At 48.0% G+C, this 18,221-nt stretch overlaps 3 protein-coding genes across 3 annotated transcripts; 2 read left to right on the top strand and 1 right to left on the bottom strand.

Moving 5' to 3' along the window:
• Window positions 1–40: 40 nt before the first annotated feature.
• Window positions 41–5,118, bottom strand: LOC129704314 (zinc finger protein 226-like). Its single transcript, XM_055647368.1, has 2 exons — window positions 5,014–5,118; window positions 41–2,294 (listed from the first exon to the last, which is right to left on the bottom strand). The coding sequence occupies exon 2, from the start codon at window positions 2,168–2,170 to the stop codon at window positions 752–754; it is 1,419 nt and encodes a 472-aa protein (XP_055503343.1). The 5' UTR covers window positions 2,171–2,294; window positions 5,014–5,118; the 3' UTR covers window positions 41–751.
• A 2,863-nt stretch (window positions 5,119–7,981) lies between these two features.
• Window positions 7,982–12,390, top strand: LOC129704311 (gastrula zinc finger protein XlCGF26.1-like). Its single transcript, XM_055647362.1, has 2 exons — window positions 7,982–8,618; window positions 10,286–12,390. Exon 2 carries the CDS (start codon window positions 10,408–10,410, stop codon window positions 11,995–11,997), a length of 1,590 nt encoding a protein of 529 aa, XP_055503337.1. The 5' UTR covers window positions 7,982–8,618; window positions 10,286–10,407; the 3' UTR covers window positions 11,998–12,390.
• A 1,452-nt stretch (window positions 12,391–13,842) lies between these two features.
• Window positions 13,843–17,847, top strand: LOC129704345 (zinc finger protein 3-like). The gene is made up of 2 exons (XM_055647429.1): window positions 13,843–14,006; window positions 14,958–17,847. Exon 2 carries the CDS (start codon window positions 15,493–15,495, stop codon window positions 16,252–16,254), a length of 762 nt encoding a protein of 253 aa, XP_055503404.1. The 5' UTR covers window positions 13,843–14,006; window positions 14,958–15,492; the 3' UTR covers window positions 16,255–17,847.
• Window positions 17,848–18,221: the final 374 nt, after the last annotated feature.

The following is an 18,221-nucleotide window of genomic DNA, read 5'->3' as shown; positions in this document are numbered from 1 at the left end:
TATATGCATCTATATCACATTTATATATGTATCACACATATATATATATATATATATAAAACAAATATATATGTGTTATTATATATTATATAAATATAATTGCCTTTATGGGTGCATACAAGCAGTTGTGAACAATGGGATTAGATGAATTAGAGTGCAAGTTTAATACAAAAATCAATTCAAACACAGGGCATGAGCCATTTAAAAATAAAATTTAAAAAAACATTTAAAAACACACAAACTGTTCCCCCGCATTGCTGATTACACTGCAAGAAGCATAAATGAAGTCGGGTCGGGTTTACTGAAATGGCGGAAGTTACGCTCCATTGCGTACTACACGTCAGTCCATTGGAGTTTGTAGGAGTGGTCAATCTTGCTCGGCTCTAAGATCTTTGGTCTGAAGAAAGGTCTCGACCCGGAACGTCGCCTATTCCTTCTCACCATAGATGCTGCCTCACCAGCTGGGTTTCTCCAGCATTTTTGTCTACCATCGATTTTTTCCAGCATCTGCAGTTCTTTCTTAAACAAGTATTCAGTCCTAGATGTGATGAGTAGCAGCAGATACCGCATAGTCCAACACCAGCAGACACTTGTGGACTTGCAACCAGATTCAGCAACTGTGAACAGAGCTTAGTTCAACAGCAAACGGATTCAGCAACTGCGATGGTTAACCCCCCCAGTGTGAACTCACTCATGCCTCACTAGGTTGGAAGACTGAGCGAAACCCTTCCCACACACAGGGGAACGGCCTCTACTCAGTGTGAATTTGATAGTTGGTCACCAGATCATCAGTGTTGACCTGCCCACAGTTGGGAGAGGCAAATGGTTTCCCCGCAGTGTGAACTCGCTGGTGGGCCTTCAGCTGGGCAGACTGAATGAATCCCTTCCCACACTCAGAGCAGGTGTATGGCCTCTCACCAGTGTGAACTCTCTGATGTCTCTGTAATGCAGCTAAGTTAGTAAACCCCTTCCCACACACAGAACAAATGAACGGCTTCTCCCCAGTGTGAATTCGCAGGTGTACTTGTAGCCCGTATAATTTACCAAACCCCTTGTCACACACTGAACAAGTGAATGGCTTCTCCCCAGTGTGAATCTGTTGGTGTGAGTGTAGGTGAGATGGCTGTACAAATCCCTTCCCACACACAGAGCAGATGAACGGCCTCTCCCCGCTGTGCATCTGCTGGTGTCTCTGTATGCCAGATACGTCAATAAATCGCTTTCCACACTCAGAACAAGCGAACGGCCTCTCTCCAGTGTGAATCCGCTGGTGTGACTTTAGGTGAGATGACTGTATAAATCCCTTGCCACACTCAGAGCAGGTGAACGGCCTCTCCTCGCTGTGAATCCGCTGGTGTAACTGCAGGTGAGATGACCGCATAAATCCCTTCCCACACTCAGAGCAGGTGAATGGCCTCTCCACGCTGGGCATCTGCTGGTGTCTCTGTTGCACAGATATGTCAATAAATCCCTTCCCTAACTCAGAACAACTGAACAGCCTTTCTCCAGTGTGAATCCGCTTGTGTAACTGTAGGTCCAATGACCGCATAAATCCCTTCCCACACTCGGAGCAGATGAATGGCTTCACCCCAGTATGAATCAGCTGATGTCTCTGTAGCCCAAGTGATGCAGTAAATCCCTTCCCACAATCAGTACAGGTGAAGGGCTTCTCCCCGGTGTGAATCCGCTGGTGTGACTTTAGGTGAGATGACTGTATAAATTTCTTCCCACACTCAGAACAAGTGAACGGCCTCGCTCCAGTGTGAATCCGCTGGTGTGACTGTAGGTGGCATAACTGCATAAATCCTTTCCCACACTCCGAGCAGGTGAACGGCCTCTCCTCCATGTGAATCAACTGATGTGTCTGTAGCCCAGATGATGCAGTAAATCCCTGCCCACACATAGGACAAGTGAATGGCTTCTCCCCCGTGGGAATTCTCTGGTGTTCCTTCAGGCTGCCGGCCAGAGAGAATTCCTTCCCACAATCAGGACTGGGAATTGGTTTCTCCTCAGCGTGAACTTGCTGTTGGTGTCTCTTCAGGTTGTTTGCTTGAGTGAATCCCTTCCCACAATCGGGACAGGGAAATGGTTTCTCCACAACGTGATCTTGCTGGTGGGAAGAATGAGTGAATCCCAGCTCACTCTCAGAGCTAGTGAATAATGTCTCCATGCTGCGGAATTTATGGTGCCTCGTCGGCTCAGCTGACACAGTGAATCCCTCCCACGCGTTCAGGTGCAGGTTAACTGAAGGAGTTTGAGATTCCCGAGCATCAATATCCTGCGCTTGTTCTATCCTGTAAAAAAAGGATTACACTAAATTAACAGGCAAAGATCGGTGTTTCAGACGAGGTAATTTTAGTCTCCATGGTGAACTGTGACATCAAACCGTGATAGCGAGGCTGAAAGTAAACTGGCCCAGTGCTGAAATAATTCAGTGGGTCTGGCAGCATCTCTCAGGATCGTGGATAGGTGATAATTAGATTTAGGGCCCTTCTTCTGATCGGATGCGTTACTTTAGGACTATGTGAATATTTTTGTAAACCAGCACCCGCAGTTTCTTGCATCTACTGATCAGACTCTCCAGTGGGCAGGGAACCCGTCTACCTACGATTTTACGGGTATCCGTTGCATGTAGTTGGGGGCTATGGGTGAGTGGTGGAATATTGTGTTAGGGGAACCAAGTGGCGCCAGTGGGACCCTGTCACAGGTGAGGTCTGGTTCCCCCAAAGCAACCCGTTCCCCAACGTAATATTCCCCCACTCGCCCATGGTCCCCAACTGCGCAGGGGCGGCTCTTTTCCCCTTATCCCCCACCAGTCCCACCCCTCCTCTTTTTAAACTTAAAAAAAAAAAGTACAATTGCACTTGCTGCCAGGACTTTAAAAAAAAACACACCACAGGACAAGTTAGTTAGCTGGTCCATAAACTGTAGCGCTATCGTGTACCATTTTGGCGTAATTCGGGTCATGAATCGCATGCACGCACACAGACAAGATGAGAGGTTTAGTGATATAACCATATAACAATTACAGCACGGAAACAGGCCATCTCGGCCCTTCTAGTCCGTGCCGAACACGTATTCTCCCCTAGTCCCATCTACCTGCACTCAGACCATAACCCTCGATTCCTTTCCCGTCCATATAGCTATCCAATTTATTTTTAAAAGATAAAATCGAACCTGTCTCCACCACCTTCACTGGAAGCTCATTCCACACAGCTACCACTCTCTGAGTAAAGAAGTTCCCCCTCATGTTACCCCTAAACTTCTGTCCCTTAATTCTCAAGTCATGTTCTCATGTTTGAATCTTCCCTACTTTCAGTGGGAAAAGCTTATCCCTCTCATCATTGTAAAGTACGTCATAATATCCCTCTCATGTCTATCCCTCTCATCATTGTAAAGTATGTCATAATATCCTAGACAAAGTGGGACCCGTTGGGTCCCGTTCCCCCAACGCAATATTCCAACACTCACCCATAGCCCCCATCTGCGCAGGTGCGGCTGAGGGGTTCCCGTTATAACGCCAGAGATCTCCATTGTGACGCGAGTCACAGCAACCCTCCCCCAACTGCGCCTCTTCATCCCTCTTCCGACCCCTATCCTCCTCCATTCCCCCTCATCCCCAAGCACACCCTCCCCTTCTTTCCCCTGCCCTCCTTCCCTCCCCCTCTCCCTTCCACTCCTTTCCCCTAGCCTGTCACTCCCTCCATAACACCCCTCCTCTCCCTCTATCCCCCTCCTACCCCACTCTCCCTCCTCCACTTCCCCCTCCCTCTCCCTCAATCCCCCCAGGATCTCGATGTAAACCACCGCTGTTGAGGGGGCGAGCATCCTGGAGTGTGGAGGGAGAGGGCCTGAGGCGGGGGTTTAAGAGTTTAAAGATTTCGAAGTTAAAAAATGGATTCTGCTGTAAATTTAGAAGCAATAAATGAATGCTTAAAATTCTGCACAGTAACATGAATGTTTTTGCATTTCTTCTATTACACAAGTGAGATTTCAGCACAATAACACTCGATATTTTTGCTCTATAATATAAACAATCAGAAAAATGTTCAGACAACTCGGTTCTTTCTCTCTGCTCGACAGATTGTAATGTACAAACAATTAATCAACAAGGTAAAAAAAACAAGTGCGCTCGAATCTGCAAAAAAAAATAGCTCCTTCCATCACAGTGAGGAATGTGGGCAATATGCTTATGTTAATTTTCATGTAATTGTGTGTCTTGTTGCTTTTTATTTTACCATGGCTGTATGGTAATTCGAATTTCACTGCACCTTAATTGGTACACGTGAAAATAGAAACATAGAAATTAGGTGCAGTAGGCCATTCGGCCCTTCGAGCCTGCACCGCCATTCAATATGATCATGGCTGATCATCCAACTCAGTATCCCGTACCTGCCTTCTCTCCATACCCTCTGATCCCCTTGGCCACAAGGGCCACATCTAACTCCCTCTTAAATATAGCCAATGAACTGGCCTCAACTACCCTCTGTGGCAGAGAATAAACAGATAACTGGACCTTTGAAGTACCGTCTATATCTCCAGTTCCCCTGACTCTGAAGAAGGGGCTCGACCAGAAACGTCGGCTATTTCTTTTCTCCAGAGATGCTCTGGTGTGGGCAAGTTGGGCCGAAGGGCCTGTTTCCACACGGTACATCACTCTATGACTATGACTCTATGCCTCCTGACCCTCTGAGTTACTGCAGATTTTTGTGTCTATCTGTCGATAACTTGGATAGACGATCTTTCGAGTCGGGACCTTTTTTCTGACCGGCTGCGTTACTCCAGCACTTTGTGTCCTTTTTTTGTGAAGCCGCACCCGCAGTTCCCTGTATCTACTGACCAGACTATCCAGGGGGCAGGGAATCCATGTTTACGCTTCCATGGCCGCACCGTCCCCAGGTGACGGGCCACCGTGTCCCCGGGGGCCGCACCGATTCTCCCCGCAGCCGGGGGCCGCTCCTCAGGCCGGGGCCTCGGTGCTGACTGATCCCGCGCCCGGATCCCCGCTCCTACCCGCCGCCGATCCTCCGGAGTCTTTTGTCCACGGACCGCACGCGCGCCTTGGCCGCACCACTTCCGGGGTTCTCCGCGCCTGCGCGCTTGGTATCAAAGATCTTAGAGCAGAGCAAGATGGGTAGTTCGCTACGGAGGGGATCCAGCTGGGTATCGCCTGCAACATAGGGCGAGTTCTGGGGCGCGGGGGTTTCTGGGAAAAGAGGACGCCATGGACATAATCTGAAATCACTCGGGTTAAAGACTGACAAGAACATTACAAAGCAATCAACAGCCAAATGGTCTACCGAGGTATATTGTATGCAAAGAGAGTCACAGAGGTTTTACAACAGAACTTTATTTGTCACGTATCCAAGATATTAAAGTCCAGCCCGGTTTTATGAAGTACTAACGACAAGGGGCAGGACAAGGGGTCACAGCTTAATGATAAGGGGGAAATCCTTTAAAACCGAGATGAGAAGAACTTTTTTCACACAGAGAGTGATGAATCTCTGGAACTCTCTGCCACAGAGGGTAGTCGAGGCCAGTTCATTGGCTATATTTAAGAGGGAGTTAGATGTGGCCCTTGTGGCTAAGGGGATCAGAGGGTATGGAGAGAAGGCAGGTACGGGATACTGAGTTGGATGATCAGCCATGATCATATTGAATGGCGGTGCAGGCTCGAAGGGCTGAATGGCCTACTCCTGCACCTAATTTCTATGTTTCTATAAATACAATCCTCAAATGTACCCCAAATTAGCCCTGGTTGTGATGAACATCAAGATTAACCACAGTCACAAAACATGCAATCGCTTGTGGACAAGAGATGTTAAACACTGAACCAAAATCTTACTTAAACTTTCTCGGAGTGTGAACAAGCCAGTGAGCCATGACCTCAGATAATCAAGCGAAACGCTTCGCACATACAGAACAGGTGAACAGCCTCTACTCAGCGTGAATTTGCTGGTTGGTCATCAGTGTTGACCTGCCCACAGTTGGGAGAGGTAAATGGTTTCCTCACAGCGTGAACTGGCTGGTGGGTCTTCAGCTGGGAAGACTGAATGAATCCCCTCCCACACGCAGAGCAGATGAACGGCCTCTCCCCAGTGTGAATCCGCTGGTGTACTTGTAGCCCGTATAATTTACCAAACCCCTTGTCACACACAGAACAAGTGAACGGCTTCTCCACAGTGTGAATCCGCTGGTGTTTCTGTAGCACAGATACGTCACTAAATCCCTTCCCACACTCAGAACGGCCTCTCCTCCACTCATTTTGAAGTATATCTAATTGAGGTTTCTTGGATGCGGCCTTATTAGATTACAGCTAACTTAATGCGACATTCCAACATGAAAACGTTCCCCACCCGTGATCTAAATATGGGGAGAAGGCAGGAACGGGGTACTGATTGGGGATGATCAGCCATGATCATATTGATTGGCTGTGCTGGCTCGAAGGGCCGAATGGCCTAATCCTGCACCTATTGTCTATTGTCTAAATCATTAATGTATATTGTAAAAAGCTGCGGTCCCAGCACCGAGCCTTCCTGTCATTCTGAAAGGGATCCGTTAATCCTTGCTCTTTGTTTCCTGTCTGCCAACCAATTTTCTATCCATGTCAGTACCCTACCCCCAATACCATGTGCTCTAATTTTGCCCATTAATCTCCAATGTGGGACCTTATCAAAGGCTTTCTGAAAGCCAGGTACACTACATCCACTGGCTCTCCTTTATCCATTTCCCTAGTTAAATCCTCAAAAAATTCAAACCTGGGTCTCTGGCGCTGTAAGGCACCAACTCTACCTCTACGCCATCCCTATGCCCAAGTGGGAAGGGATTCTCTTGAGATAGCCTGCTGATAGTGGCACATGCAGATCGAACCTTTAATAAAAAAAATTATCGTGACAATAATAAACTTGTAGCTATTACAGAGACTTTGTCAGATGGGTTTGGGAACAGCTCCTTCCAAGACTGCAACAAATTGCCGCGAATTATGGACACAGGCAAGATCATCGCACAAACTAACCTTCCGTCCATTTACTCTATTTTTACCTCACTCTGCCTCAGCAAGGCCAGCAGCATCATCAAGAACTAGTCACTCCTTTTTCACCCCACTCCCATTGGGCAAAAGGTATATAAGTGAAAAATGCACACCTTCAGATTCAGGGCCAGTTTCTTCCCAGCTGTTATCCGGCAACTGAATTGAATTGAATTGAATTTCCTTTATTGTCATTCAGACCTTTCAGTCTGAACGAAATTTCGTGCCTGCACTCATACATACAACAATACAATAATAGACAACAGGACAGACAGTAAACACAAATTAACATCCACCACAGTGAGTCCACCAAGCACCTCCTCACTGTGATGGAGGCAAAAAATCTTAGGGCTGCTGTCTCTTCCCTCCTCTTCTCCCTCTGCGCTGAGGCGATACCCCACCGGGCGATGGTAAAATCAGTCCCGCGGCTCACCGAGCTCCGCGAACGGGCCGGTTCAAACACCGCGGCCCGGGGTAGTCGAAGCTGCCGCCCTCCAGTCCAGCGGACGCAGCTGTTGGCGACGTCGTCCACTGGCCCGCTGCCGAACCCCGGTACCTACTACAACTAGAGTAGTCCTGAATCAACTTACTACAACTAGAGTAGTCATGAACTATTATCTACTGTACCTCATAGGTGACTTTCAGACTATAATTGGTCGGACTCTACAAGGCTTTACCTTGAACTAAATGTTATCCTCCTTATCATGTATCTATACACTAAATGGCTCATTTGTAATCATGTATTGTCTTTCCGTTGACTGGTTAGCACGCAACCAAAGCTTTTCACTGCACCACATTACACGTAACAATAAACTAAACTTTATCTTTCAAAATGCTCTGGGAAGTATTGATAGTGCGAGTCATAACAATCATGTATTGTCTATCCACTGGCTGGTTAGTAAGCAACAACAGCTTACACATGAAAATAAACTAAACTGAATGTTGTCTTTGAAAATGCCCTGGGAAATATTGTTATTGCGAGTCATGAAAGCACTCTCACCCCCTTAACCATCTTTCTTTGGACACAATTTTGTTCTAACGCCATTGTCTGGCGCACGTGTTTTCTTTGGATCACAATTGCTGCAGAACCACAATATTACAGTTCGAAATTCCCACCCCTTCGATGTGTTTTAATTTGAAAAAATAATTCATCATGTCGCTTGAGGGAGCTAGCTGTGTTAAATTGTCTCCCGAGTCTGCACACAAAAAGACCAAGTGACTGCTGTCCACTGGGGAACGTTGAGCCGGTGATTTCAGATCATGTCCATGGCGTCGATTTTACCCAGAAACCTCCGCGCCCCAGAACTCGCCCTATGTTGCAGGCGACACCAAGCGCGCAGGCGCGGAGAGCCCCGATGTAGGTGCGGCCAAGGCGCGCATGCGGTCCGTGGACAAAAGACTCCGGAGGATCGGCGGCGGGTAGGAGCGGGGATCCGGGCGCGGGATCAGGCAACACCGAGGCCCGGCCTGAGGAGCGGCCCCCGGCTGCGGGGAGAATCGGTGCGGCCCTCGGGGACACGGTGGCCCGTCACCTGGGAACGGTGCGGCCATGGAAGCGTAAACATGGATTCCCTGCCCCCTGGATAGTCTGGTCAGTAGATACAGGGAACTGCGGGTGCGGCTTCACAAAAACCGACACAAAGTGCAGCCGGACAGAAAAAAAGGTCCCGACTCGAAAGATCGCGTATCCATGTTCTCTAGAGAGATAGACAAAAAAAAGCTGCAGTAACTCAGAGGGTCAGGCAGCATAGAGTCATAGTCATTGAGTGATATACAGTACGAAAACAGGCCCTTCGGCCAAATTTGCCCACACCAGAGCATCTCTGTAGAAAAGAAATAGGGTCGAGACCTATCTTCAGACTGAGAATATAGGAGAGCAGAACGAGAGATATAGACGGTACACTGGAGAAATGAATGGAACGTACGGAAAAAGCAACGATAATCCCCAAGGAAACGTGGGAAACACAATTGTTAGCCGTGGGATAGGTGACATTCCAGATAGATGAGCTAAACAGGACGACAGTCTGAAGAAAGGGTTCGGCCCGAAACGTTGCCTATCTCCTTCGCTCCATAGATGCTGCTGCACCCGCTGAGTTTCTCCAACATCTTTGTGTACCGACAGTAAAACTAGTACGACTAAGGTGGGGGAGGGACTGAGAGAGAGGGGGTGCCGGGGTTTTGGCAACTGGGAGATGGTGCCGACCCGCGGCGATTCTCCGGCAGTTTGAGTCATTTTCGAGCAGCTCGATCATCTACCCCCAGTGTCGAATAGAATTAGCATCGTCGCAGAAATGGCCCACTCTGATGCAGACAGACAGACAGACAGAAACCTGCGATTTGTTTTGATTTAGTTTAGTTTGCGCCGAACAACATCCCCACACGTTAACACTGTCCTGCACGCACTAGGGGCATTTTTTGCACATTTACACAAAGCTAGTTAGCGGACAGACCTGCCCGTCTTTGGAGTGTGGGAGGAAACCGACGATCTCGGAGAAAACCCACGTAGTCACGGGGAGAACGTACAGACTCCATACAGGCAGCACATGTGGTCGGTACCGATCCTGGGTCTCCGGCACTGCAAGCGGTGTAAGGCGGGCAGTAGCTCTACCGTTACGCCACCGTGATTAGATATAATACAGATAATAAAAAGGGAGTGCAGATGCAGGTTTATTCCAAATGCAGATCGACGCAAGACTGGAGTAACTCAGTTTCGGGTTTCAGCATGTTTCGGGTCGGGGCCCTTCTCCGGACTGATTATGGTGGGGCGACGGTGCCGGTCCGTGCCTCTCTCCCGTCCGGGACGGTGCTGGCCAAAGATCCTAGAGGAGCTGGCTGGCGGCAGCCGGCACTTCAGCGCATGGGTGTCAGTTGGACCGTGATGGATAGACCAGTTTCTGGTTCGCGGGGGGTTGTGGGCAATAAGGCGGCCATGGGTAACACACCAGCGATTATTTGGGAAAAGCGAGCACGTGTTCCCTGCTCACCGGAGAGTGTGATCCGTAGGTACGATGAACCACAGATGCTGTTTTGCATTAATATTTACAAAGTGCTATAGTAACGCATCCGACCAGGAGAAGGGCCCTGAATCGAAGTATCACATATCAATGCTCTCGAGAGATGCTGACTGACCCGCTGAATTACTGTAGCACTTTGTGTCCTTTTGTGTCAGCGAATCTGATGTGGAGCTCAGATAGAAGATGAGGGCTTGTTCCCCCAGCTTATTTTGCCTGTTAATTTAGTGTAAACCTTTTTTCACAGGATAGAACAAGCAGAGGATTGATGCTCAGGAATCTCAAACTCCTTCAGATAACCAGCACCTGAACACCTGGGAGGGATTCACTGTGTCAACTGAGCCGACGAGGCACCATAAATTCCCCAGCATGGAGACATTATTCACTAGCTCCAAGAGTGAACTGGGATTCACTCAATCTTCCCACCAGCAAGATCGCGCTGTGGAAAAACCATTTCTCTGTCCCGATTGTGGGAAGGGATTCACTCAAACAAACAACCTGAAGAGACACCAACAGCAAGTTCATGGTGAGGAGAGACCAATTCCCTGTCCAGACTGTGGGAAGGTGTTCTCTCAAGCCTGCCACCTGAAGAGACACCAACAGCGAGCTCACACTGATCAGAAAACATTTCCCTGTCCCGATTGTGGGAAGGGATTCTCTCAAGCCTGCAACTTGAAGAAACACCAGATAATTCACACGGGGGAGAAGCCCTTCATCTGTTCTGTTTGTGGGAAGAGATTTAGTGCATCCTCTGGGCTACAGAGACACCAGCTGATTCACACTGGGGAGAAGCCATTCACCTGTTCTGAGTGTGGGAAGGGCTTTGTTCAATTGGCAAACCTCAGGACACACTATCAAATTCACACCGGGGAGAGACCGTTCATCTGCTCTGAGTGTGGCAAGGGATTTACACAATTATGTGGGCTGCAGAAACACCAGCGAATTCACATTGGAGAGAGACCGTTCACGTGCTCTGTGTGCGGGAAGGGATTTGCTGATTTCTCTGGGCTACAGACACACCACCAGATTCACAGCGGCGAGAGGCCGTTCATCTGCTCTGAGTGTGGCAAGGGATTCACTGATTCTTCCAGCTTGCTGACCCACCGGCGAATTCACACTGGGGAGAGGCCGTTCACTTGTTCCGTGTGTGGGATGGGATTTGTACAATTATCGCAGCTACAGACACACCAGCCTATTCACACTGGGGAGAGGCCATTCACTTGTTCTGTGTGTGGGAAGGGATTTATACATTCATATCGGCTACGGTCACACCAAAGGATTCACACTGGCGAGAGGCCGTTCGCCTGTTCTGTGTGTGGGAAGGGGTTCACTGGGTTGAACTACCTGAAAAAACATCAACGACTTCACACCACGGAGAGACCATTCCCTTGTTCTGTGTGCGGGAAAGTATTTATAGATACATCTCGGCTACAATTACACCAGAGGACTCACACTGGGGAGAGGCCGTTCGCCTGTTCTGTGTGCGGGAAAGGATTCGCTGGGTTGAACTGCCTGAAAAGACATGAGCGAGTTCACACCGGGGAGAGACCGTTCACTTGTTTTGTGTGTGAGAAGGGATTTATGGATGCGTCTCAGCTCAAATCACACCTGCGGACTCACACGGGAGAGAAGCCCTTCACTTGTTCTGTGTGTGACAAGGGGTTTGGTAAATTACATGGGCTACAAATACACCAGCGAATACACACTGGGGAGAAGCCGTACACTTGTTCTGTCTGTGAGAAGGCATTTACTAACTTAGCTGCGTTACAAAGACACCAGAGAATTCACACTGGAGAGAGGCCATACACCTGCTCTGAGTGTGGGAAGGGATTCATTCAGTCTTCCCAGCTGAAGACCCACCAGCGAGTTCACACTGCGGGGAAACCATTTGTCTCTCCCAACTGTGGGCAGGTTTGCATTGTTGATCTGGAGACCAACCAGCAAATTCACACTGAGTAGAGGCCGTTCACCTGTTCTGTGTGTGGGAAGGGATTCACTCTGTCTCCCAACCTGGTGACCCTCATGTGTGAGCACACTGGGGGAAGGCAGTGGTGGGGAGGGGGGTTGCTGAATCTGGTTGCAAGTTCAGGTTGCAAGTCTACAAGTGTCTGCTGCTGTTGGAGTCTGTGGTTTCTGCTGCTGCTCATCACGTCTAGGACTGAATCTTGGTCACTGGGCTCAGTTGGGGTTTTAAGTTTATTTTATTGTTTTTGTCACGTGTACTGAGGTACAGTGAAAAGCTTTTACATGGGGTGAAGCCTCGCGGGCTCTGGCAGTCGTGGATGGGCCACATGGGAGAGCCGGATGATGCACTGCAAGGCATAAAAGGGGGGGGGGGTGAAGAAAAGGAGGACCTGGTGTGGGGGGACCGCCATGAGGGGTGGGGGAGAGAATAAGTGAGGGTCCTTGGGTAGGCAAGCAAAGCGTTTAACTGTGACTTGTCACAGGTGACATAAAGTATACATTAATTCAAAGGAAAGACTTTGATATTGTCATTGCTGTATCTGAGCTGGGATTTAATATTCTGGGTCTGTGATAAATAAATGAGTTTGATTGTAAACCCAGTGTCTCGGGTCCTTGTCTCTGTCTCTGCAACACACTCGATGCTGGTGGAGAGGCCATTCGGCCCAGCTGGTCCATGCCACTGTTTCTGCTCCTTCCACATTCTTCTGAGTTCATGAGTTACAGGAGCAAATCAGTCAGCATCAAGTCCCGGCTGCGGAGAGAATCAGTGCGGCCCTCGGGGACACGGTGTCCTGCCACCTGGGGACGGTGCCGGCCCTTCCCCCTCTCCCTCCGCACCCGGGCCCCGTGGAGTTTCCTGCCCGTCAGTAATGGTGCTGGCGGCGGCCAGACTGCACGGTGACGCATGGACCGGTTTCTGTCACGCCGGGGATTGTGGGTAGAGTGGCGGCCATGGCCAACAACCCCGCGATGTGCTGCAGAACCGCAGAGCGTGTTTGTGACCGCAAGCATGGATTTTCTGTCCCAAGGGAGTGTGATGAGAACCTTCAAGCTATTACAGGAGTTTTGACGAGCTCGGTAATCTGACTTAGGTTAATCGCGGTGTTCATCACAACGACGACTCAACCCTGGTCATTGGGCACATTTGGCATTTCTTATGTTGTTTGTACTTCCTATAATTTGGCTGGATTTAATATCTTGGACAAATGACAAATAAAATAGTTCTGTTGTAAGAGCTCTTGGACTCTCTGCATACAATATACCTCGGTTGGCCATTCAACGCATCTGATCACGGCCAGTCGTTCTCCTCTGTTCGACTACTTTGGAATGTTCTTAGTCTTTTATCTGTTTATTCCGGGAGGGTAAAACGGTTATTGGTTCATAAGTCTGAAATTCGACACTTTTAAATGTAATAAGGTTCACAACCAAACGACCACATCGGTTGCGAGAGGTTACTGTTCCCCACATAGAAGGACAAGACAAGACAAGATAAGACAAGATACATTTAATTGTCATTTGGACCCCTTGAGGTCCAAACGAAATGCCGTTTCTGCAGCCATACATTACGAACACATAGACCCAAGACACAACATAATTTACATAAACATCCATCACATCGCTGGCTGTTGTGGCTGTTGTCCTTTGGGGAACGCTGAGCCGGTGGTTTCAGGTCATGTCCATGGCGCCCTCTTTACCCAGAAACCTCCGCGCCCCAGAACTCGCCCTATGTTGCAGGCGATACCTAGCGCGCAGGCGCGGAGAACCCCGGAAGCGGTGCTGCCAAGGCGCACACATGCGGTCCGTGGACAAAACACTCCGGAGGATCGGCGGCGGGTCGGAGCAAGGCAAAGATCTTTGGGTCGGGCGCAGGATCAGTCAACACTCAGGTGCCCCGTCACCTGGAGACGGTGCCGGCCATGGGTAACACACCGGAGATTTACTTCCCGATCCGCCGAGCGCGTTTGGAAGCGTAAACATGGATTCCCTGCCCCCTAGATAGTCTGGTCAGTAGATACAGGGAACTGCGGGTGCGGCCTCACTACAAAGGACACAAAGTGCTGGAGTAACGCAGCCGGTCAGAAAAAAAGGTCCCGACTCGAAAGGTCGTCTATCCATGTTCTCCAGAGATAGATTAAATAAAGTTGGTGTAACTCAGAGGGTCGTGCGGCAAAGAGTCATAGTCATAGAGTGATATACAGTGTGGAAACAGGCCCTTCGGCCCAACTTGCCCACACCAGAGCATCTCTGGAGAAAAGAAATAGGCGACGTTTCGGTCGAGCCTTTCTACAGAGTCGGGGGAACTGGAGATATAGACGGTACTTCAAAGGTCCAGTTATCTGTTTATTTTCGCGTGTACCAATTAAGGTGCAGTGAAATTCGAATTACCATACAGCCATGGTCGAGCCCTTTCTACAGAGTCAGGGGAACGAGATATAGACTCGGGAGAAATGAATGGAACGATAATCAAGAAAATGTGGGGTTCACAATTGCCTCTCTTCCTTCCGATCAGTGATGGTGCTGGGGGCAGCTGGCATCGTGATGGATAGACCTGTTTCTGGCTCGCAGGGGATTGTGGGTAACAGGGCGGCCATGGATAACACACCAGCGTTTTGCTGCTGCACCACAGAGCGTGTTTGGAAATACAAGCATGGGTACCCTGTCCAGCGGAGAGTCTGATCAGTAGATGAACGAAACTGCGGGTGCTGTTTTACAAAAATATTCACATAGTGCTATAGTAATGCATCAGATCAGAAGAAGGGCCCTGAATCCAATTATCACCTATTCACGTTCCCAAGAGATGCTGCCTGACCCACTGAATTATTTCAGCACTGGGCCAGTTTAATTTCAGCCTCGCTGTCATGGTTTGATATCACAATTCACAGTGGAGACTAAAATTACCTCCTCTGAAACACCGATCTTTGCCTGTTAATTTGGTGTCATCCTTTTTTTTGCAGGATAGAACAAACAGAGGATATTGATGCTCTGGAATCGCAAACTCCTTGAGTGAACCTGCACCTGAACGCGTGGGAGGGATTCACTGTGTCAGCTGAGCCGACGAGGCACCATAAATACCGCAGCATGGAGACATTATTCACTAGCTCTGAGAGTGAGCTGGGATTCACTCAATCTTCCCACCTGCAAGACCACGTTGTGGAGAAACCATTTCCCTGTCCCGATTGTGGGGAGTGATTCACTCAAGCAAACAACCTGAAGAGTCACCAACAGCAAATTCACGCTGAAGAGAAACCAATTCCCAGTCCTGATTGCGGGAAGGGATTCCCTCAGGCCAGCAACCTGAAGGAACACCAGAGAATTGCCACAGGTGAGAAGCCATTCACTTGTCCTATGTGTGGGCGGGTGTTTACTGCATCATCTGGGCTACAGACACATCAGCTGATTCACACCGTGGAGCGGCCGTTCACCTGTTCAGAGTGTGGGAAGGGGTTTACCTAATTGTGTGGGCTGCAGAAACACCAGCAGGTTCACATCATGGAGAGGCCGTTCACCTGCTCTGAGTGTGGGAAGGGATTTACGCAGTCATCTCACCTAAAGTCACACCAGCGGATTCACACTAGAAAGAGGCCGTTCACTTGTTCTGAGTGTGGGAAGGAATTTAGTGACATATCTGAGCTGCAGAGACACCAGCAGAAGCACAGCGGGGAGAGGCCGTTCACCTGCTCTGAGTGTGGGCAGCGATTCATGCAGTCATCTCACCTGAAGAGACACCAGCGGATTCACACTGGCGAGAGGCCGTTCACTTGTTCTGAGTGTGGAAAGGGATTTATTGACCAATCTGGCATACAGAGACACCAGCAGATGCACAGCGGGGAGAGGCCGTTCATCTGCTCCGAGTGTGGGAAGGGATTTGTGCAGCCATCTCAGCTACAAGTACACCAGCGGATTCACACTGGGGAGAGGCCGTTCCCTTGTTCTGTGTGTGGGACGGGGTTTACTAACTTAGCTGCGTTACAGATCCATCACAGAATTCACACCGGAGAGAGGCCCTTCATTTGCTCTGTGTGCGGGAAGGGCTTTAATAACTTAGCTGCAGTACAGAGACATCAGAGAATTCACACTGGGGAGAGGCCGTACCACTGCTCTGAGTGTGGGAAGGGATTTAGCGACACATCTGCACTACGGAGACACCACCGGATTCACACTGGGGAGAGGCCGTACACCTGCTCTGAGTGTGGGAAAGGATTCGTTGAATCGTTTGTGTTATTGAGACACCAGAGAATTCACACCAGATAGAAGCAGTTCTCCTGTTCTGGGTATGCAGTAGTACAGTGCTGGTAATATTTTATTTTGAACATGTAAAACAAAAAAAAAAAGCCAAAATAACAATAAAATAAAATGAACAATAAACCTATACATTAACATTGAATACATTAAATCTACATGTTCGAAAAGGAGTAACCATATAATAACACATATAACAAATACAGCACGGAAACAGGCCATCTCGACCCTTCTAGTCCGTGCCAAACACATAATCTACCCTAGTCCCATATACCTGCGCTCAGACCATAACCCTCCATTCCCTTCCCTTCCATATAACTATCCAATTTATTTTTAAATGATAAAAACGAACCTGCCTCCACCACCTTCACTGGAAGCTCATTGCACACAGCTACCACTCTCTGAGTAAAGAAGTTCCCCCTCATGTTACCCCTAAACTTCAGTCCCTTAATTCTCATGTCATGTCCCCTTGTTTGAATCTTCCCTACTCTAAGTGGGAAAAGCTTTTCCACGTCAACTCTGTCTATCCCTCTCATCATTTTAAAAACCTCTATTAGGAGGAAGTATACACTTATTTATTCCACTCCTTCCCTGCTGCTCAAAAAATTAATTCACAAACTTTATCTCATCTACATATACATATACATATACAGATATATATATATATATATATATACACGCATATGCGCGCACGCAACGCAAATATCACACTGTCAATAAACTAAAACAACTGTCACCACAACCCTCCTTATTCTTATACCTCTGGAAAAGAACTGTTTACACTTCTTAAACTGTGTAATGTTTGTGCTTTGCTTGAGTTCCACATCCAAATCATTCCACAGTTCCACCGCACAGGTTGAAGTACACATCCTCTTCATAGTTGTACGAACACAACGTTTTTTTAAATTAAACTTCCCTGTCAAATTATAACCACCCTCCTTTTTAAAGACCAATTTTTGTCTATTGTGTTTAAGAAGGAACTGCAGATGCCGGAAAATCGAAGGTACACAAAAATGCTGGAGAAACTCAGCAGGTGCAGCAGCATCTATGGAGCGAAGGAGATAGGCAACGTTTTATTTTGAACATGTAAAACAAAAAGACGCTAAAAACAAAGCCATAATAACAATAAAATGAAATGAACAATAAACTTATACATTGAATAACTTCTCATACACATCACAAATTAAATCTCACATGTTCGAAAAGGAGTAGGAGGAAATATTCACTTATTTAATCCACCCTTCCCCTGTTACCTGGCAGTAAATTATTTATTTCTTTATACATTATTTGTGCTGTATTAAATTCTACTAGATCCATAAACTTTAAGGCCTTTGACTTTAACAACAGAGAGTTGTTCACAAAATCCTACATTGTTAACTATCCTTATAGCCCTTTTTTTTGCATTATGCATAATGGATGTCGGGTGCTTTTCAGATTCAGATTCAGATTCAGATTCAATTTTAATTGTCATTGTCAGTGTACAGTACAGAGACAACAAAATGCATTTAGCATCTCCATTGAAGAGCGACATAGCAAACGATTTGAATAAATAATAATAAGTGTCCGGGGGGCGTGGTGGTGATTGGCAGTCACCGAGGTACGTTGTTGAGTAGAGTGACAGCCGCCGGACGTCGCTGTCAGCCAGTGACAGCCGCCAGCCGCCGCTTTTGTACGTGTTACCCCACACCACACCTCCACACAGTCACGTAGATATGGCAGTACAAGTGAACAATAAACAATGTACAGCGCTTTGTGATTCAGAATGTGCCTTGTTCTTCCCAGGGCTGTAATGCCCCTTGACGGCTTTGCTCGCACATGTTTTATATGAGGTTTCCAGCAGATTTTGTGGTTTAATATCCCACCTAAATGTATTTTCATGTACTATTTCTATTTCAACACCATCTATCCTCACTTGTACCTGAGTGTTTATACAACATAATTTTTGATTTGTTCAAATGTAATGATATTCTTGGGATGTC

This window comes from Leucoraja erinacea, chromosome 15, assembly GCF_028641065.1.
Source record: "Leucoraja erinacea ecotype New England chromosome 15, Leri_hhj_1, whole genome shotgun sequence".
NCBI classification, from domain to species: Eukaryota; Metazoa; Chordata; class Chondrichthyes; order Rajiformes; family Rajidae; genus Leucoraja; species Leucoraja erinaceus.
The sequence above is the reverse complement of the archived record's forward strand: the minus strand, read 5'-3'. Positions and strand labels throughout refer to the sequence as shown.